We start from the raw sequence: 21,490 nt of genomic DNA, 5'->3' as shown, positions 1-21,490 counted from the left end.
CTGAAGATATCCTGAGTATGTGCTGAACCTGGCTCCCATCTTAGAGCCACTGCACCTGTTCACCTTCTGTAGGGTTCTGAGGCCTTCAGTAATGTGGCTCCATGTGACTTTGCCTCCTTTCACTCATCCACATTTCCGGCATCCCTTGGATCCAGCTCAAGTCCCACCTCTGCCAACAAGTACAGCAGCAATGACCTCTGACTGTGCTTCCCATGGCTTGGGCTGTGGTGCCACTTCTCACTCCTGACAGCCTGAGTAGCCCAGGGCCTGTCCCTGCTCTTTGAGAAAGTCCCCATGGGTTGTAAGACTCTCTTAGCCCTGTATTGACAGCTGTGGCAACCAGTTCACATTCCTGTTCCCATGATGAGCTGCTCATGAGGGTAAGAGGCAATGAACAGACCCACCCTCCCAGCTGTGCCAACTAAAGACTACATTTCCCAACATTCCTATAGTCACACAGTGTAGCCTTATGACTAGGTTTTGGCCAATAGGATAGGAGTGAAAATGGAAAGAACTTTTCTTCATGTCCTTAAAAATGAAGTTGCTTGCTCTCTATTTTCCTTTTGATTGTCCATAAGCAAAGACAGTGATCCAGCTTCAGCCGTGAGGACAAGAATAACATTCTAAGGGCACCAGAGTAGCTCAGTAGTTGAGCATCTGCTTTTGATTCAAGTCGTGATCCTGGGGTCCTGGGATCAAGACCTGCATCAGGCTCCCTGCAGGGAGCCTGCTTCTCCCTCTGCCTATGTCTCTGCCTTTCTCTCATGAACCAAAAAATAAAATCTTACAAAACAAAACAAAAAGGAATTACATTCTAAGGGGCACTGGGACAAGATGGGAGAATACTGGGTCTCTGGACTGAGCACACCATTACATGAGAAATAAATGAACATCCACATGACTTAAAACACAAATGCCAGACATTTTTATATAATGTCAGCTTGATATCAAGTTGGAATTGAAGACTCCTACTATCCTGGCCTCTGGATCTGAGACACTTCCATATAAAAGTCCTGGAAATGAGGGCAGATATAAAAGGAAATGAAAGCTATTTAATCTAGTAAGTGTGGGTATAAAGACTTATCCTGGATAGAGTGACACAATCCAGACAATTTTGTAGCAAAGCACCAGGGAAGTTGGACTGGACTTAGTCAGCTATCTCCTCTTTCTTCCATGCCCCTGTGCCAGGGAAACACTGAGGATGTTGGCCATCTTCTAGGGAGCAAGGCTGGCTGGGATCACTGTACCAAAGATGTGTTGGGAACGAAAGGTGAGTCCTGGCAACTAGCTGAGAGCTGGAGAGGCTGTGCCATTGGAAAGGAGTTGAGAGGATGGCGGTTTGTGAGACCAGTTGAGACAGAACACTAATTAATAAGCAGGGCCAGGAGTGGCCTAGGTAAGAGCCCCAGCCCTGGTATGGCTGCCCCACCCCAGACAAAGGGAGACGCTTCCTCAGGGAGTCAAAGCTTTTATTACCTGATAATCCCTAGTGTGGTGCCAGAGATACCGCTCTGGTTCCTTTACTCCCCACAGTAGGTTGTGGTGGTGGTGGTGGTGGGAGGGAGGGTGGAATGGGAGGGATTATTTACAGAGCAGGAAGGGAATAAGAACCTGAAAAGGGTGAGGGAGTGGGGGCACCAGGACAACCAATTTCCTCAAGAGCTCTGAGAACTTTGTGCTTTTTTTCTTAGTTGATGCTGAGCTACCTGGAATGAATTTTGTGTTCCTTCTTTAGGAAAAGATGTCTAAACCAAAGAATAATACAGCCCAATTTCCAGGCAGAGGATTTCACGATATCAATCCAAACATCACACTATTTAATTCCCCAATAAAACATTGGAAAAAGGACTATCAGTACTAACACATTTACATATAAAATCTCCACCTAATAGGTAATAGAAGCCTATGTACCAATTTCTAAAACAGTTATAAGATATATACACAATTTTGGGTATATTAACAAAACAGAATATTACAAAATATTAAAGGCAAATTTCCTGTCCACTGGATCTCATCACCTCTTACTTGAAGTTGGCATAATCTGAGAATGCATCAATATATTCCTGCACCACCTTGTAGCAGAACTCATACTGTTCCTGTAGAGCAAAAGGAGGGGAAAAGCCACCGTTATTGAAGAGAATCAGGTACGTGCAATTCCTGACAGACCAGTTTTTTAAAAGATGGAAACCTGAGGGAAGTGAATGTTTTTGGACTTGCACCTGAGCCCTGACCTGCCTGCGAAGTTCTGATAGCGTTCCCCTTCTGGGTTGAGTATAGCTAATTTTGTCCTGATGGAGGTGACCAGAAAGGAAGATGTGGTCCTAGGTTTGCAGCAGTTAGACATGAGTGTGCAGGGCTGGCAGACCAAGCAGGTGGGGAGATGGCTGGGTGTGGCCTGCACCTCACCATGGTTGCCAGACTGCAGGTGCTCTGGCTCTCAAAGCCTCATCAATTCTGAAACCTCTTAAAATGTATTTTTCTTTCCCCTCATACATGTCTTGCTCTCCGAGGTTCAGGGGCCCTTTTGGGTGCTTGTCCCCATACTCAGTGGTTACTGGTTAATGAGACAGTCAGGAGCCTGAGCAGTAGAGGCAGCATACCTGAGTCTTCCTATCCCAGGACCCATGGAAGAGTGCAGACAAGCCCTATGGGGTACCCAAGCACCTCTTTCTAGTCTTCACAGAGGCCACTCAATTCTCTTCCTGGTGATAGGGCTGTGTCCCTCTGCTCTGTCACCAAGGCTTATTCTAGCTGGGGAACCTTGGGGGAACGATGGGCCCCCTGGAAGAGCCTCCCTCCCTGGGCTAGCCCTCACAGAGAAGGGCTGTAGATGCAGTGGTAGTGCAGGCAGCTTACCAGTGTCTGGACCATGTGTGGCCTCTGTAGCCGCAGGCTCTTGACGGTTTGGAAGACATCCAAAATCCCCTCTGCTTTCACCCGTTCCAGGACTGTGCTTAGGGCACAGAAGGTCCCCGTCCGTCCTGCCCCCGCGCTATAATAGAGCAGACATACCACATCTGTTACAGTCCACTGTGCTGATCAGGTGAAGACAGTGGCACTGAGCACAAAAAGGCCAAGGTGGAGGCTGGTGCTCATGGGAAGGGCTGTCATCTAATGGAGATGGTGGGGTAGGGTAGAGACAGGGGCCGATTTGCTCCTCTCCACATAAGCCCCATACTCATACTGCTCTGGAGAGGAAGGAGTACCCCTGCTGCCTTTCCTGATGCCCCACTTTGTCTGCTTGAGGGACTCGCCCACTGGACAGTGGTGGAAGAACCTCTTGCACACTCCCTCTCACCCAGCACTAAGCCTTCACTGTCTATCTATAAATGTGCCTGAGTTGTCCTGCTGCCCACTCCTGTTGGGATTCTAGTCTTCTCTTTCTTTTCCTGATAAACCCTGAGCCTCTACAGGGTGTGTGTGTGCGCATGCTGATTCTTTTCCATGCCTCTCATTTGCTTCCTAAATCCCAGGAACCCAGACTCTATGACACTATCCACCATGTTGTGTCATCAGGTGATTCACTAGACCCTTACTGAGTGCCTGCTGTGTGGCAGGAGTTGTGGTAGGGAGCAATATGCCCAAACAAGAAGATATATAGCATGGGAAGGAAAAAGAGGAATAGGAGTTCTAGGCGGGGTGGTCAGGGAAGGCTCTCTAACTGAGTGTCACATGAGCAGAGACCTGAAGGTGAGGACAAGGCCCAACAGCTGTCTGGGAGAGGAGTATCTCAGGCATGAGGCAGGATATCTAGGTGCGGGAGCTGTGTAGCTGGATTTGATAGACAGAAGGACAGAAAGAAGGAAGGAGAATGATAAGGGTGAGGTCAGTGCCCTCAGGGAGATTGCCAACCCCCTGGTACACCTGCCTGGCCTGGGCAAGAGCTCAGATCAAGTTGGGCCTTATGAGCCACTGTCAGGATTCTAAGTGATGTGGCCTGACTGAAGATTTTAGAAGGATTTCTCTAGTTCTCTAGCTACTGTGTTGTGAACAGGGGGAAGGTTGGGACAGGGAAACGAATGAGGCCAGTATAACTACTGGGAAGAGTGGATGGTGGCTTAGACAGAGGGGTGCTGCTGGTGGATGGAATGAGAAATACTTAATTCTCAAACTATTTTCTATGTAGAGCAAGGCTGGACATTAGACGTACATGTGTGAGGAAATAAGAACAGTATGGCTTCAAGGCTTCTCATCTGAGTTAGCTGGGGGACTGAAATGCCACTTGTTGATTGGGGGAAGGCTGAGCAAATAGTAGGCTTAGAAGGAAAGATGAGAAGTTCTGATCTCAACTATTTTATTTTTTTATATATTTTTTATTTTTTTGAGATTTTATATATTTATTCATGAGAAACTCAGAAAGGCAGAGACATAGGCAGAGGGAGAAGCAGGCTCCCTGCAGTGAGCCTGATGTGGGACTTGACTTCAGGACCCTGGGATCACACCCCAAGCCAAAGTCAGATGCTCAACCACTGACCCACCCAGGTGCCCCTGATCTGAACTCCTTCAACCGAAGATACCCTAGTGGAAATGTTGAGTAGGTAACTAGACATATAAATCTGGTGTTTAGGGGAGAGGGTGAAATGGTGATAATGACACAGGAGTTGGTATGAAATCCAGCAGACAAGATGTGCTCACCTAGGGGAGTGGCTGTTAGTTGACAAAGAAGAGATCTAAGGAAGTCTATCTTGGTCCTGGACCACAAATGGAGAGGATCAGCCAATGAGGACACAAACCAGGAGAGAAGCTCTACTGAAAGCATTCCACAGAGAAGTGAGTGGTCAACTGTGTTTGATATTGATAAAGGTAACAAGACAGAATAATCTCTGGATCGGCAATGTGGAGGTCACCAAGTAGCCCTCACAGAGGCAGCTGCAATGGAATGTGGGGGGGGGGTAGAATGGGTTCAAGAGAGAATGAGAAGAAAGGAAGTGGGGAGTTAGTTGGAACAAATCTTTTGAGAAGCTTTACTATTAAGGAAAACAGAGGAATAGATGGTACCTGGAAGGAAATGAGAGGTATTCCCTCATGGTATTTAAAAACTCTTAATTCTCAAACTATTTAAAAGAGTTTTTAAAATATTAAAATGAGAGAAATTATAGCATATTTGTATGAAGATGGTAGTTATCCAGAGGAAAGGACAAAAGGGGATGGAACCAATATCCAAGTGGACGGTGGGTATGGCAGACAAACCCTATCGTGGCCCCCCAAACCCCACCCCCTAGTGTTCATGCCCTTGTGCAATCTCTTCCCCAAAAATGTAGGCGGGATGTGTGAGGTGCTTCTAACCAGCGTCAATGGCAAGTGTGATGAGATGCATGTGACTACATGTATGTGATTATGTTACATGGGATCATAATGCATGTCTTGCAGGGAGACATTCTCTTTTTTGCTGACTTAGAAGAAAGCAACCACACTGGGAAGGTCCAGGTGGCAAGGAACTTCCACTTGGACTTTCAAACAACAGAGGCCCTCAGTCCAGCAGCCCAAAGGGAACTGAATGCTACCAACAACCAAGGAAGCTTAGAAATGGATCCTTCCTGATTGAGCCTCAGATGGGAACACAGCCCTGGCTAACACCTTGGTTGTAGTCTTGTGAGACCCTGAAGCACAGGACTAACCTAAGATGTGCTCAATTGCTGACCACAGAGACTGTGAGATAAATGTGTGTTGTTTTCAGATGCTAAGTTTAAGATGCCAAGTTATAATATTATTACATAGCAATAGATAATTAATGATTAATGCAGCTGGCTTCAGAGAGGGGTCAGATACCTCATCCACTGAACAGGAGGGAATCAGGGTCCACAGCACCACTGCAGGGAGATGGGCAGTAGTGTGCTGGGAGCATATGGAAGTTCTGATTGCTTCTCTATTCTTAGTCAAACAGAAAACAGCGTCTTTTCTTAAATATGATGACAGAAGAGGTGGTGATAGTATCTAGGTTTGAGAGGAGGTGTGAACTAATCATCTAGGACAAAGGCTGGCAAGCTTTTCTGTAAAGGGCCAGATAGAAAATATCTTCGGTTTTGCCAAGAAGAGAAAAGATCAAGTTCTAATTGCACAATTCTGACTTCTTGTATGCTGAGCAGCAGTGTGAGACAAGGAGGGTACCACATATGGTCTCGATTCTTTGCTGCTGGAGCACGAGAGCAGCCAGTACATAAACAAAAGGGCAGAGCTATGTTACAATAAACCTTATATATGGACAATGAAATTTGAATTTCATGCAATCTTCAGATCATTAAATAGGTCTTCTGACTTTTTTTTAAAAACATTTTAAAACGTGAAAACAGTTCTTGGCTCGCAGATCCACACAAAACCAGGCAGCAGGCCAGATTTGGCACCAGGCCCTAATATGTCCAGCCATGGTCTGGAAGAATGGAGGGTGCAGAAAGACACCAAGGCAGCACTAAGGGCCTACTACAAGGTCAGTGGTCAGGAAGGTAAAACGAAGCCTGCAACCTGGTGCTTTTTTTCAGCCTCATTCAGCTGCATGGTGCTGATGCAGGGCAGCTAGAGAATCTGGGGTTTGCAGAAAGAGGGTGACCAAGGGAGACAATAAAAGTGTAGGGAAGGAAGGATTTATCTGGACAAGCCAAAGAATTATTTTTTCTTAAGTTTTTAATTTTTTAAAAGTAATCTCTAGGGATCCCTGGGTGGCGCAGCAGTTTAGTGCCTGCCTTTGGCCCAGGGCACGATCCTGGAGACCCGGGATCGAGTCCTACGTCGGGCTCCCGGTGCATGGAGCCTGCTTCTCCCTCTGCCTATGTCTCTGCCTCTCTCTCTCTCTCTATCATAAATAAATAAAAAATAAAAAAAAAATAAAAAAAAAAAGTACTCTCTATCCCCAGGGTGGGGCTCAAACTCACAACCTCGAGTTCAGGAGTTGCATGTTCTACTGACTGAGCCAGCCAGGCGTGCCGCCAAGGAATCTTTATGATTTTGCCAATCCAATGGGCACAAAGCCATGCTGCACTGTTTTCATTCTCATTTCTCAGAATATTACTAGTGAAGTTTAGCATCTTTTCACGTACTGTCCATTTGTATTAGTTGGTGCACTTTGCCATTTCTTTCTCTTTTTTTTTTTCCATATCATTATTTTTAATGTCCAACATTTATAATATGAAGGTCAGGGCTTTCTCCTCAACTCAAGTTTATAAATTTTCAACTGGCTTGTGAGGCCAATAGGGATACTTCTTCTTGTCTAATTTGGTTTCTGGGAAGACTTCATTCAGGTCCTCAATGGTCATCTGATCAAACGGAATTATGTTCTTCATCTTCTCCAGCTCTTTTTCATATTCTTCAATCCTGGCCTTTGAGAGGGACAAAAACTCAGCACAGCTTTTCACATCTTCTTTTTCCTCAGCATCCACCTGGACAGTGTATTTATCCTCTGGCACAGGATCCTTCAGGGCATTAAACTTCTTCTCAAAGTCATCTACCAAGCCAGCCTTTGCCACATTGGCCTTGTAGTAAGCCCAGTCGATAGCAGGTGGTTTCTCAGGAAGAGTGGCCAACCTGGAGGTAAGCATCTCATTCCAGGATTTCAGGGAGTTGGCAATGGTCTTCTGGTTTCGGGGTATGATCTCCCCAAAAGCTACCCAGTCAATGGTTTTTGCCCAGTCACCTTGAGATCCTTCACTGACCCCGGCGGCCCACAGTCCACAGCCCATTTATTTCTTTAAAATATTTTTAAAGTACTTTCTTTTATATAGGTAATAAATTAGCATAGTTCAAATTTCAAAACAGCCCCTCAAAATGAAAAGCTTCCTTCATATTCCATTTTTTTGCTTTCGGATGCATTCCTGGGAAAGTGCCAATGTCCTCAGATCCTCACCTGTCTGTCCTTCCAGAGATATTTTTATGCATATACCAATAGAAAAATATATTGTTTTCAAAAGTTTATTTATTTAAATGATCTCTATACCCCATATGGGGCTCAAACTCACAACCCGAGATCAAAAGTTGCATGCTCTACCCACTGAGCTAGCCAGGTGCCCCCCAACAGAAACACATGTTCTTTCCCTATGTCCCATTTATTTTGCTCACAAAGCAATACATCTAGAGGATTAACCCATACTCAGTATATAAGCAGATTCCTCATTAATTTTTGCAGCTCTGTAGCATGAGATCCATCATAGCTTATTGAGTCAGCCACCTATTAATATGTTTAGATAATTTACAATCTTTTACTATTATAAGCAGCACTTTAAACCTAGTGATTATTTCCTTTTGGCCACTTGAAGCATATTGACTGGATATATTCTTAGAAGTTTCTTTGCTCATTTCTCTTTCTCTAAAGTTTTTTTGAGAGAGAGTGCACATGAACACTCCCTGCTGAACAGAGAGCCTGACATGGGGCTTGATTCCAGGACCCTGGGGTCATGACCTGAGCTGAAGGCAGCTGTAAGCCACTTAGGCCCCCCCCCCCATTTTTCTCTTTTTAAAAACCAATTTGTAGTGATTTATAATATATTCTTTCTTCTCTAAGACTTCTTCCCCCAATTATAAAAGCAATTCAAACTCATTGTAAATTTTTTTCCTAAAGTGCAATCTCAAACAACATGCCCCAAACAAAATTCACCTCTGCCCCCCAAAATGAGTCCCCTTACCATAATTCTTCTGTCAGTGACAGCAATCATGACTAGTAACCCTGGTTTAAACTTGAGATACACTCTACACACTTGACTCCTCTTTTACAACTATGTTTTCAGTCTTGCTCATTTTTCTTCAAACTATTCTCAAAATAGTTACCCTTTTCTCTTTTCCTGTGTCTCTTAAGAAGGCCAGACCCTCACCCCCACTAGTGCCCATGGTCTCTCCACTGTCAGTATCCTCTGCTGCTCTCCTGTACCACCCCATCACCATCCCAAATGCTTCCCTGTCCAATATTTTAACATCACTGGTTCCGTAGTACTTAATGCAAAGTTCAAACACCATGATCTTCTCTTATTATCTGGCCCTGTGCTGGCCACCAAACTCAACTGCCAGGTGCTCATCAGTACCCTGCTGTTGTCTGGCTTTCCTCACTGTCGCTTCCCCTGCCTGCCTCTCATTGCTTTCTCTCCCACTCTGAGGGCTGGGGAGAGGTACCTGCAGTGCACGGTGATGGGGTGGTTCCCTGACTGCTGCTGCTGCTTCTGTACGGCCGCAATGATGCTGATCATGCCCTTTCCATCGCTGGGGATGCCCACTTCAGGCCAGCCGTGGAAGTGGAACTGCCGGATCTGCCGGCTCTTGTTCTCCTTTGGAAGAAGTGGGATCAGAGAGGCAGGGCACCCTGGCTTTTCCCTGCGGGAGGAGCTGCACCCCCCAGCCACCTTACCCTGGTGTTGGTGACCAGGAGGTCTCTGACAGTGTAACTCTCACATTCCTCCTCTTTCTTCAGCTCCACTGTGATGTCTCCATAGGACACCACTCCATCGGAGGGCCAGTACTGGGCACACTTCTCCTGGAGGGACAAACGGGAGATGTGAGGTGCTTGGAATACCAAGAATAGAAGCATGGCTGTCCTTTGAGCTGCCTGCTCCCGTCTTCCAATTACCACCTCTTATAGGACGTCCTTCATCTCCAAAGTGTCAAAAACTCAGTGTCATTACGTTACTTAAGATCACTCCAATTAACTTCTGATCCTCACTAGGACACCTACAGCTGACCCTTGAGCAACACAGGGTTGAACTGCATGGGCCCACTTATACACAGATTCTTCTGGATAAACACAGTACAGTAATATAAAGTACCAATTTTCTCTTCCTTATGACTTTTTCTTTTCTTTTCTTTTTTTTTTTTAGGATTTTATTCATAAGAGGCACAGAGAGAGAGACAGAGACGCAAGCAGAGGGAGAAGCAGGCTCCCTGTAGGGAGCCTGATGTAGACCTCAATCCCAGGGCCCCAGGATCCCACCCTAAGCCAAAGGTAGACGCTCAACCGCTGGGCCATCCAGGTGTTCCCCTTATGATTTTTTTTAATGTTATTTTCTTTTCTCTAGTACTTTATTGTAAGAATACAGTATATAATAGATAAAACATACAAAATATATGCTATTAATGTCACTGATCAGTCCTCAGGTCAGCAGTAGGCTATTATGTTTTTGATAAGTCAAAAGTTATATACGGATTTTTTTTAATTGAAATATAGTTGACACATGCTACATATGTTTCAGGTGTACAATATAGTAATTTGGCAAATCTATAAACCAGTGTAGCTACCATCTATCACCAAAGAACACTATTACCAGACCACTGACTAGACTCCCTATGCTGCAGCTTTCATCCCTGTGATATATGCAAGTTTTCGACTACACAAGGTAGAAAGAAGGGGCTGGGAGTCAGTGCCTACCTAACCCCTGTGTTGTTCAAGAGTCAATTGTATATTTAAAAACTTAATTCCCGGGGCAGCCCGGGTGGCTCAGTGGTTTAGCGCCGCCTTCGCCCCAGGGCCTGATCCTGGAGACCCAGGATCGAGTCCCACGTCGGCTTCCTGCATGGAGCCTGCTTCTCCCTCTGCCTGTGCGTCTGCCTGCCTCTCTCTCTCTGTGTCTGTCATGAATAAATAAATAAATATGTAAAAAAAAAAAAACCCTTAATTCCCTTACTGGACATAATCACTTAGCCTTTTGGTTTACTTATTTACAGTTTAATTTGCAACACGTGACAGATCTCTGAAGAGCTCTGACCATCATTTCAGCTGCGTTCAACACTTAACAGGGTGGAGGAAGAGGAATGAATGTTTTTGTTCCAGTTTCTTTTCCCCTCTCCTTTGCTCCCTTGGGGTGTTTCCACCTCTTATAGGAGCTTACGTATGTCAGACTGCTAACCCAGAAAAACAGAGCCCCACTGAAACTACCATCCAGCCATGGTGCTTCAGTAGAGCCCAGGGCACAGCATCCTCCCCTCCCCCTCCTTTCCTTCCTCTTGATTTTTCAATTTGCAATGGCACCTGCATTTCTGTCCTTGCAAGTGAATAGGAGAGTTTACAGCTTGTCTTTGCTGGCACCTGGCTCAGTTTCTTCTATAGCTCTTTGTGGGCAGGGGCTGCCTCTTTTCATCTTTGTCTCTCTAGCACCCTGCACACGCCTGTATGTGTGGTAGGCTCTCAGTAACTGCTAAATGAATCTGTTCAATGCTTGCAGAACAAGTCAGGCTATAAATACGTAAATAAAACAATATAGCCAACTGTCCATTTCTTTAGAGCATTTGGGGGAAGATCTTAGATTTTCACTATTGGCACTTTTAAAATCTTCAACCATAAACATACGTTACATTCATTAGGAAAATTATGAAGAGTAGAAAAATAAAAATAACAATCTCTTAGTCCAAATAAAATCATTACTAAAAGTCCATTTTAGTGACTCTTTTCGCTTTTCCTATGTGTGATAATTCATTTTCTCCTTTATAAATGATGCTGAGCTCATTTTAAACCACAGAATTATCAAAGTGGTAGATCAGGGAAATGTCACAGACCAGTGCTTTTCTACATGTACCCACTCAGAGCCCTGGAGATGCTATGGGGGTTGGGGCTCTGGGCCCTCTCCTCAACCAGAATGGCTTTAAAAAAAATTTTAATTAAGGCTCTTAAACAAAGATTATGTTGGTTTTCAGGTCACTGGTGGGTGGAATAAATTTTGCTACTCCATTTTCTTCCCAAATCTGCCCTCACACAGTTTACCAGTCAGGACTAACAACTGGGGCTTTAAAACCATTACAAGTGCTAAGATTTAAATGGGCTTGAGAGAAACGGGGTATATGACCCAGAATCACACTATGACTAGAAAAAGTGTGGTCCCAAACTTTATGGCTTGAGACCTTAATTTTGGCAGTGGGGTATGACAAAAGGGGCAGACTGGAAGAGGGCCACCATAGATACAGAGCTAGGGAATTAGAGCTGTGGACAGGCAGTCAGTCCACAGTAAAAGCAAATGGGGAGTCTACTGTGGCTGGTCTAAGGGGTACAATTTCTCAAGGTGATTATATGTGGTTGGGACCGACCAAGGGGTTAGATCAAGGCCGCAAAGTGAGTTTCAGTTCTATAGGTGAGCAAGTAAGGTGTGCCAAGAGGAGACAACCCTGGTAAACTTCTGGGGTTAGGATTTAAGGGATGATGTAAAGAGAAGCCACAAAAAACAATTACAGATATTGGACAAATGGCAGCAACTCATTCTCCTCAGCCAGGAGAAAGTACAGGGTTTATTTAATTTAGCTCTCCCAGTGGGCACAACGCAAACAGAGGAAGCAGACTGGACTTAAAAACAAAGCCAGCTACTTAAGAGGAAAAAGGCACCATGTGAGGGCAACAGCAGTCCAGAGGCGCCTCTCACATCTGTGGGGAGGATAACCGTAGAGAGAGTGGACCCTGAAGCAGCACTAGTTCAGGAGGCTGAGTTAAGCTGCTGGAAGGCAAAGTTTTGAGGGAAGTTTTGGAATACTCAACAAGAGCAGCTTCAGTTTAGAGAGACCTATTGGGGTGATCCTCCTCTGGGTCAAAGGAGAGGAACCCCCTTCCTCAGGAGGCAGAACGTGGGCCTGGGAATCCGAAGCAGGGACCAGCAGTGGCTGTACCTACTGATGCCCATGGCTACAGAGCCCTGGGGATCTTGCTGAGGGGGGAGACTCATGTGAGAGCACAGAGGTGGAGACCAGGCCTGTGCAGAACACAAAGCAGTGACAAATACGGGACCCTCCTGTCAAGGAGTAGTAGGCTGTGACCCATCAGAAGCCATGCCCCACTTAGCAGCTAGATGGCAGAAGGGAATGAGGGAAAATGGAAAGCAGGAGATTTAAATTAAGCAAGTGACACTATAAGGAAAGAGGGCCCAATTCAAGTCTTGGGACTAGATGTCAACATGAAAGGCTCTTAAATTTTGTATGCTGGGTATTTTCCCTCAGGACCTCAGGAAGCTCAGAGAAGATTTTAAGGAGTGACTATAGTTAGAATTCTATTTTTTTTAAAAAAGAATTTATTTATTCATAAGAGACAGAGAGAGAGGCAGAGACATAGGCAGAGGGAGAAGCAGGCTCCATGCAGGAAGTCTGATGTGGAACTCGATCCCTGGACTCTACGATCATGCCTTGAACCAAAGGCAGACGCTCAACAACTGTACCACCCAGGCATCCCAGGAAGTGAGCCGGACATGGGACTTGATCCCAGGTCTCCAGGATCACGCCCCAGGCTGAAGGCGGTGCTAAATCGCTGAGCCACCTGGGCTGCCCCAGAATTCTATTTTCAAAATGATCTCTGGCTGCCATGCTTCTTCGCATGACTAAAGTGGGTGGGAGTGGAATCGGATAGATGGCTGTCAGGCTACTTCAGTGGTGCATGATGGTTTCAAGGAGGGGTCTGTTGCTGCACTGGAGAGAAGTGGACATGCTCAGTGTATGTTAGATCTCACTGATGTGGGAAGAGAGGATAATGTGGGAAGTGAGGAAAGGGCAGTAATGAAGGTAAACTACTGGGCGGAAGGTGGGACTACTTACTGAGATGGTAAGAGCGGGGTGGACTAGTATGGGGGAAGGAGGAAAATCATGTTTCATCTGGGCCAGGTGGAGCCTGAGATCCTTATCAGTCGTGCGAAGATATCCAGTGGGCACATGGATACACCAGTCCACAACTGGGAAGTAGAGGCTGCATTAGGGACACAGATTTGGGGACCTCTGGCATACAGATAGCATTTCAACCCACAGGACTATATGAAGCCCTCAAGGGATAGTGTGTTAAAACAAACAACAAAGGGTTAAGGCCTAAGTCAACTTCAACAATTAGAGGACACAAAGAGGAGGAGGTGGTCACAAAGAAAAACGAAAGTTGCTGCCAGGCCAGTGAGGGTTGACATCATGGAATTCAAAGGAAGAAAGTGTTTTGAGGAGGAGGGAGGCGTTGAGTATTTTAGATGCTGCTGTAAAGGGTCAGAAAGACGAGAGGAGGAGGAATGGCAAGAAGGCAGTCATCAGTGATGCTGATGGAAGTATTCTCAGAAGGAACAGGATGAAGAGAGAACCAAAAGGAGGAAGCCTATTCTTTAAAGGTGTTGTGCTAGGAAGGAAGGGGTGCAGAGAAATAGGATATAGAAGGAAGAAACCATGGGACACGAGAGAGATTTTTTCTTTGTAAAGACAGGAAATGCAACAAGGCACAGGCTGGTTAGAGTAATGCAGCAGAGAGGGAACTGCTGATGGAGGTGAAGGAGAAGGACTGCAGTAACATGCCGGAGGCGGCAGGAGGGGAGCATGCAGGCACACTGGACACGTGGATGGAGGGGTGAAGGAACCTTTTCCCACCGCAATAGGAGAGGTGAGACAATGGGTACAGATCTGAGGAGGCTGGTTGCTTGCAGGAGGGAAGGTGAGTGCATTTTCATCTGATTTCTTAGAGAAGAATGGGCCAGGCTGTGAGATAAAGTGCCAAGAAAGTAAAAGACCAGGAGGGAATAATGGATGTTAGCAAGGGAGGGATTATAATAATGACATGTCATAAAAACTCTAAAGGGAATTAAGGAAGAAAGTGAGAACATGAGGGGAGTTGGGGGCTGAGAAGGTGGAGGAGTCCATGGCTCTGAAAGAGGACTTCAACCACCTCCATTTTGATCTCAGTCTTTTCTTCTTCTTTCTTTCTTTTTCTTTCTTTCTTTCTTTCTTTCTTTCTTTCTTTCTTTCTTTCTTTCTTTCTTTCTTTCTTTCTTTCTCTCTCTCTCTCTCTCTCTCTCTCTCTCTCTCTCTCTCTTTCTTTCAAGATTTTATTTATTTACCCATGAGAACACACAGGCAGAGGGAGAAGCAGGCCCCACACAGGGAGCCTGACGCGGGACCCGATTCCGGGTCCCCAGGATCACAACCTGGGCCGAAGGCAGCGCTAAACTGCTGAGCCACCCGGGCTGCCCTCAGTCTATACTTTCTGATTAAGTTTTTATTTCCAGCTTCTCTCTTAACTCAGGCAAAAGACCTGACAGGAAAGCATCTAGGGATGGAAACTGACATTATCCCTCAAGCAATAATGACTGTCCTGACCTCTGCAGATGACTGACCCCAAGACAGTGATCAACCTGACCTTTCTGCCACCTGCATGCATCCATTGACCTTTGTCTCACAGCTCCCCTTATGTGAACCTAGAAATGTCTTCAGCACTTTGGACACAATCTTTGAGACATTAACCCAGTATCTTCCCCATGCTGGCCTCACTGAAATGAATTCCTGTTTTATCTCCACTCATCTCTGCCTTTGGACGGTGGCAAGCGGCCGAATCTGGCCTGTTTGGGAGCCCCGGAGCCAGGTGCTCTGTGCCCTTGGGCCGTGGTCACAGCTCTAGAGATGTGGTGGAAGATAAAAACTTACTGTAGGGGCAGCCTGGGTGGCTCAGCGGTTTAGTGCCGCCTTTAGCCCAGGGTGTGATCCTGGAGACCTGGGATCAAGACCTGCGTCGGGATCTCTGCATGGAGCCTGCTTCTCCCTCTGCCCATGTCTCTGCCTCTCTCTCTCTCTGTGTCTCTCATAAATGAATAAATAAAATCTTAAAAAAAATAAATAAAAACTTACCGTAATAAGAGGGAAGTAGTGAGGGGGGGTGCTCTCAGCAGATGTTAAGCTGGGCAGGATGTGGGGTGCCTGGTGTTGAGATCCCAAAGGCAGCACAGATATGATATGGGTAATTTGTCATTGCTGTGATTTGAGTGGGTGGCTGGGGGAGCTGAGAGGCCAAAGACCAATGGTAAGACCAATGGATCACCCTCATGGATACTTACGACTTCCAGAGGTAGGCATAGAGGCCAGCAAGAGGCAGTAAGCCAAAATCATCAGTAGCTGAGGATGGGAGATGGGAATAAGTACTCAAGTCCGGTAGCAGAATATTCGGGAACAGGACTTTAATCTCAGATTTTTTTTTCTTAAGATTTTATTTATTCATTCATGAGAGACACACAGAGAGAGAGAGACAGAGACACGGGCAGAGGGAGAAGCAGGCTCCATGCAAGGAGCCTGACGTGGGACTTGATCCCGGGTCTCCAGCATCAGGCCCTGGGCTGAAGGTGGCGCTAAACCACTGAGCCACCTGGGCTGCCCTAATCTCAGATTTATGTTTTCAGGTTATGGACTCTAGATACTAATATCCTGAAAAGCTACAGTAGAAGCATTTGTGTCTTTTCTCCAACTGCTTTTAACCTCCTCCTCCTCCTAAATAGCACCTAGTTTCTTGCATGGTATGAAGCTGACAAAAATGATGGGGACACACAGCTTTGTGGCAGGTGTCTAATGCAATCTCGTTTTACTGACTCTTGGATAAGTGGAACACAAGCTCGGGTTGGGCTGACCCCATGCAGAAACTGCTGGTACTGCTCGGATGAATAGTCCAACCTAAACTACTAAGGGAACGCAAGCCTTACCAAGCATGCTGGTGGATCCCTCATAGTTAAGATGGAGTAGGAAAAAAACAAAAAAACAAAAAACAGGGAGAAAAGAGGATTTTAAGTTTTAATTCTTTTTGGGATTTTAATATATATAAAATTTACAATTTGGGATTAAGACTTTTTCCTTGGGGGACGCCTGGGTGGCTCAGCGGTTGAGTGTCTGCCTCCGGCTCAGGGTGTGATCCCAGAGTTCTGGGATCAAGTCCCACACTGTGCTCCCAGCGAGGAGCCTGCTTCTCCCTCTGCCTAGATCTCTGTCTTCTCTGTCTCTCTCATGAATAAATAAATAAATCTTTAAAAATTTTTTAAAAAGACTTTTCCTTGGGAATTTATTTATTATTATTATTATTTTTTAAAAACTCTTTTATTTTATTTTATTTACGATAGTCATACAGAGAGAGAGAGAGAGAGGCAGAGACACAGGCAGAGGGAGAAGCAGGCTCCATGCACCGGGAGCCTGACGTGGGATTCGATCCCGGGTCTCCAGGATCGCGCCCTGGGCCAAAGGCAGGCGCCAAACCGCTGCACCACCCAGGGATCCCTTCCTTGGGAATTTAAAACCAGGTGTGGGGAGTGGTGGTGCCACAGTCGTATACGTGTAAACACCTTTCACTGTATCATTTAGGCTTACTGTTAGTATCTCTGGAGGCGACACTTGACAAGATGGATGGAGGATGGAACAGGAAGTGAAATTCTGTCAGGGGCAGTGAGGCCTTATAAAGGATGTCATTAATATCCTGTTCTGATTCATTTCAGAAGCTTCTGAGGGCAAGAACTGCCGCCTGTCTCACTGGCCCTGCAGAGAGGCATAAGGCACAGTGGTGGGTAGAGGGGACTGCAGGCTTGGTCAGTGGCAGGAGACTGTGTGTATGTGGCCCTTTCTCCCATTTCCACCCATTATTCTCACTAGGTTTTCTTCGAGGATGGAAGAGCCTGATAAGCTGAAGGACAAAGTCTGAGATATTCACTGGGCCATTTTATTGCAGGGCAGTGGACTGAGAGATACTTTTGCTTGCTGCCCCAGTACTTCTGCCTGCAGTATGGGCCTGCCCATCATAGACCTGAAGGCAGGGAGTGTGGGGATAATCTCATGCAGGTCCATGGTTTATCTGCACCTTCCATTCTGGCTTATTAGAGAGGGCTGGGAGACATGCACCTAGCTCTTGATAACACAGTAGTTGGCTGCCTTATTGCAGAGCCAGGAACTGTGCCCCAAACCTCTCATCTCATCAGGATTGTTATTAATGATGAGTGAAGACTTAAGAAGTATGTCTGTTGATGTAGGGACATGATGGAAATTGGAAAGAATAGCTAGTGAGTTAAATGATTAAAATTGAAAAAAATCTTGACATAAAGAACATCAGGGTGTGCAAATATGTTTAAAGCCATATCAAAGGACGCCTGGGTGGCTCAGTAGTTTAGTGCCTGCCTTTGGCCCAGGGTGTGATCCTGGAGTCCCTGGATCAAGTCTCACATCAGGCTCCCTGCATGGACTCTGCTTCTCCCTCTGCCTATGTCTCTGCCTCTCTCTGTGTCTCTCATGAATAAATAAATTAAATCTTAAAAAAAAAAAAGCCATATCAAAGTTAAACTATACAAGTACAGAATGGGAAAGGTGTAGCTAATAACAATGTAAAATATACTTAGTGATTTTTATTTTTTTATTTATTTTTATTTATTTATTTTTAATTTTTTAAATTTATTTATGATAGTCACAGACACACAGAGGAGAGAGAGAGAGAGAGGCAGAGGGAGAAGCAGGCTCCTGCACCGGGAGCCCGACGTGGGATTCGATCCCGGGTCTCCAGGATCGCGCCCCGGGCCAAAGGCAGGCGCCAAACCGCTGCGCCACCCAGGGATCCCATGATTTTTATTTTTAAATGGTTGTAAATTCAGTGAATTATCAGTGGGTGCCATCCTTAATTCTTTTTTTTTCTTTCTTTTTTCTTTTTTTTTTATAATTTTTATTTATTTATGATAGTCAAACACACACAGAGAGAGAGAGAGAGAGAGAGAGAGAGAGAGAGAGAGAGAGAGAGAGAGAGGCAGAGACACAGGCAGAGGGAGAAGCAGGCTCCATGCACCAGGAGCCCGACGTGGGATTCGATCCCGGGTCTCCAGGATTGCGCCCTGGGCCAAAGGCAGGCGCCAAACCACTGCGCCACCCAGGGATCCCCATCCTTAATTCTTCATGCTACCTCTTCACTATCTTTTGGGACAGATCCCTTGTCACCATCCCTGCTGAGTCCAGGCCATCAGCAGTATTGCCACAGCCTCCTCTCTGCTTGTGGTTGCTCATTCCTAATTTGTCCTCTTCACTAAGCCAGAAGGACTTCCAAAAAAACACAAATTTGATATTGTTAAGGGCTCTTACACTGCTCTATAAAATTCAGATCTTCACTATGGCTCAGAAAGACTTTTATCAGGCCCTTGCTGGCTTCTCCAGGGTCCTCCTCTCAATTCTGAAGTCACATGCCAGGTATAACGAAGCTCCCATTTACAGCACTGTGCAGCCACAACAGTTTTTAAGATCATAAACACTGTGTAAACACAGACTGAGCCACCCAGCAGTACAGTGAGAGGTGGGGGCAAGAAGGTAGGCAGAGAAAAACCCCTGACATGGAAAGTGCTCAGCAGAAGCTGTATAGTTGTGACTCAGGAACAGGTTAGGAGACACCCCACATTGAGTGGGGCTGACCCAAGGGGGCCTCTAGGGTTCCTTATATTCTGAATTCTCAGACAATTCTACTTTTTTTTTTCTTTAAAAGATTTCCTTGCTATTGAATTTTAACAGAAGAAACATCTAAGTTATTTCTCAAGTTCTGTCTTCTTTTCTGTAGTCTGCAAAGAGGCCACTCATCTTCCCACAGTTCATTTTTCTGGCCTACAGGGCACCCTCTTCTTAGGGACACTCAGGAGTTCCACATTAGAGCCTTGGTCTGGCTCTGCATCCCTCGTTTCACTAGCTCTGCCCTGCCTGGGAGGTGGGAGGAGGAGGTGTACACAAAGCTAGGCACTGGGAAAACCATCTTCAGGAGAGAAGAGGCAGGAACTGTCTGGCAGCTCAGACCGCATTGCTCTTCCAGTCCTGAGAGAAACTCCTGACTGCTCAGGTCAACTGCTTGAATATGGCTCTTTGGACATCTTAAGCTAAACATATCTTCTTAGCCCCTCACCTTTTCCTGTGCTGTTTCCCACAGCCCAGGACCTGACTAAGCTCACCTGTCCTCGCTCCTCCAGTTCTGTCAGCATTACGATAGAGCACGATTTCCACTCCCAGATCATTCGCCAGAAGTCCTCAATGGTGTGGAGAAGAGGGCCCTGGCTGGCGATGTAGGAGTCCTTCTGTCGGTAGCCCTGTACAAGCCAGGTCAATGGTAGGAGTAAGGTGTTTTAATCAGGGAGGGGCTAGCGAAGAAGACAGACCACTAGGATGGGATGGGGCTGCTTGGAGGCAAACGCAACCCAGGCAGACCTCCCTTTTGGTCAAGGACCAAACCCTGTCTGACATGCTGGTCTCCTTCTACAAGGGTGGGGGAAAAGGGGACTGGGGCTGGGATGAAGAAAACAAGAATGGGAAAGGCCAAAGGCTTTCAGCCCTTGGTCGTGGTCTGTGCTATGAAATTTCCCAAGTTATTACTCTGGTGTGTGCCCTCTGTATTCCACATCACATTCTGCTTTCTACAGCCTGACAGACCTAATGTGCAGGCTGGGTAAGGTTCTGTATTTGACGATGGACTCAAACACAATACTCCCACCCACTGGCACTGCAAGGCCCAGCCAAATCTCATGGAGCAGGGGCAGTCCTGGGGACAAAGCCATCACTTACGTCAATGAAGGATGCATTCACGTAGTCCGTATTCTCCTCACCCCTCTTAACTGGAATGATCACTCTGTTGAATTCATCTGCAGGAAGGACAGAAGCTGTGGCTCCCCAACATCATCTGTCCTCTCTAAATCTTTCCTTTCTCGACAGGCCCTGGGTAGGTATAATCCCAGCTGCAATAACATGCCTGTTCCCAGCCCGAGAGAGAGAAACCTCTTGGCCTTCATGCTTTTCTCATTTCCAGAAGCCACTAAAGAACTAAGAGCAAAAAAAAGGCAGTGCCCTAACTCTGGTCTCCAAGTCGATAATGAATTAGTAACCTCAGAAGTAGGAGGGAATACTAAGGCTTTGGAGAGGGGGGAGGGCTCTTACATGGAATGATCTGTAAAACCCGGTTCTTCTTCATGTTGGCTGGAAGGTTTCCAGTCCGCATCTTATCATTCTGGATTTTGATTGATGTTAACTTCTGAATTGGGAAGGAGAGGGGAAACATTACTGATCCTGTAACTTGGCAAGATTATGCCTGTCAGACACGGATCTTCAAGCTACTCTGATTGCATACTGTTCCTCACTGGGGCCCTGACCTCCACTTCCACATGTTCTTGCTGGAACACTGTTTCTTCTGTCATAAGCTCAATGAACAAGCCAAGAGTGTTTGGGAAACACTGCCTTGTGGGCTCCTGTGGACCCTTCTGGGATTCCCCGGGACTGGAATTATATGATCCTGGAACAAGGATCCTAGCTTCATAGAAAGGAGTGTGTCTGCCTTTCTTCTCTCCCTGCTGTTCCACCCCAGAGGCTAGCTTGGACTCTTTAGAAAATCTTATTTTCAAATGCATATGCTCCCTTCTCCTGATTCTGAGGCTCCTTTCTGATCCTTGCTACTTAAAGTGTAGTCCATAAACCAGCAGTAGTCTCGTTATGTTAGTAATGCAGAATCTCAGGCCCTAAGTGTTTCCCCTTGCCAAATCAGAACCTGCATCTTAACAAGATTCTGTGGTTATTCCTGTGCATGTTATAGTTTGAGAAGAACTGCTTTAAGGGATTTGGTCTTTCCCACTGCTGCCCAGAATCTCTTTGGAGAACACTTTATCGACAGAGGTGTGACATGTTCCTTAGGTGTGCTGAGAACCACTGTCTAATGGCAACAGCAGAGGTCAGCAACCACGGACCAAATCTGGCTTGCTGCCTATAAACAGACTTTTATGGAAACACAGCCATGCTCAATTGGTTTTTGTAGCATCTATGGCTACTCTTTAAAAGTTTTAAGCAGTTG

At 45.9% G+C, this 21,490-nt stretch overlaps 1 protein-coding gene across 3 annotated transcripts in view; it reads right to left on the bottom strand.

Annotated features, from left to right (window-relative positions):
- Nucleotides 1-1,796: 1,796 nt before the first annotated feature.
- Nucleotides 1,797-21,490, bottom strand: part of PTPRA (protein tyrosine phosphatase receptor type A) — a 173,582-nt gene continuing 153,888 nt past the window's right edge. For all 3 annotated transcript variants that reach the window (XM_055346171.1, XM_055346181.1, XM_055346191.1), the window contains 7 exons: nucleotides 20,587-20,680; nucleotides 20,218-20,294; nucleotides 19,611-19,745; nucleotides 9,323-9,448; nucleotides 9,091-9,242; nucleotides 2,857-2,992; nucleotides 1,797-2,096 (listed from right to left, as the gene is read on the bottom strand). In XM_055346171.1, coding sequence (XP_055202146.1) covers nucleotides 2,022-2,096; nucleotides 2,857-2,992; nucleotides 9,091-9,242; nucleotides 9,323-9,448; nucleotides 19,611-19,745; nucleotides 20,218-20,294; nucleotides 20,587-20,680 — 795 coding nt within the window. In that variant the 3' untranslated portion in view covers nucleotides 1,797-2,021. The remainder of the gene's footprint in view (nucleotides 2,097-2,856; nucleotides 2,993-9,090; nucleotides 9,243-9,322; nucleotides 9,449-19,610; nucleotides 19,746-20,217; nucleotides 20,295-20,586; nucleotides 20,681-21,490) is intronic.

This window comes from Nyctereutes procyonoides, unplaced genomic scaffold (genome assembly GCF_905146905.1).
Source record: "Nyctereutes procyonoides isolate TBG_1078 unplaced genomic scaffold, NYPRO_anot_genome, whole genome shotgun sequence".
Classification (NCBI taxonomy): Eukaryota; Metazoa; Chordata; class Mammalia; order Carnivora; family Canidae; genus Nyctereutes; species Nyctereutes procyonoides.
The sequence above is the reverse complement of the archived record's forward strand: the minus strand, read 5'-3'. Positions and strand labels throughout refer to the sequence as shown.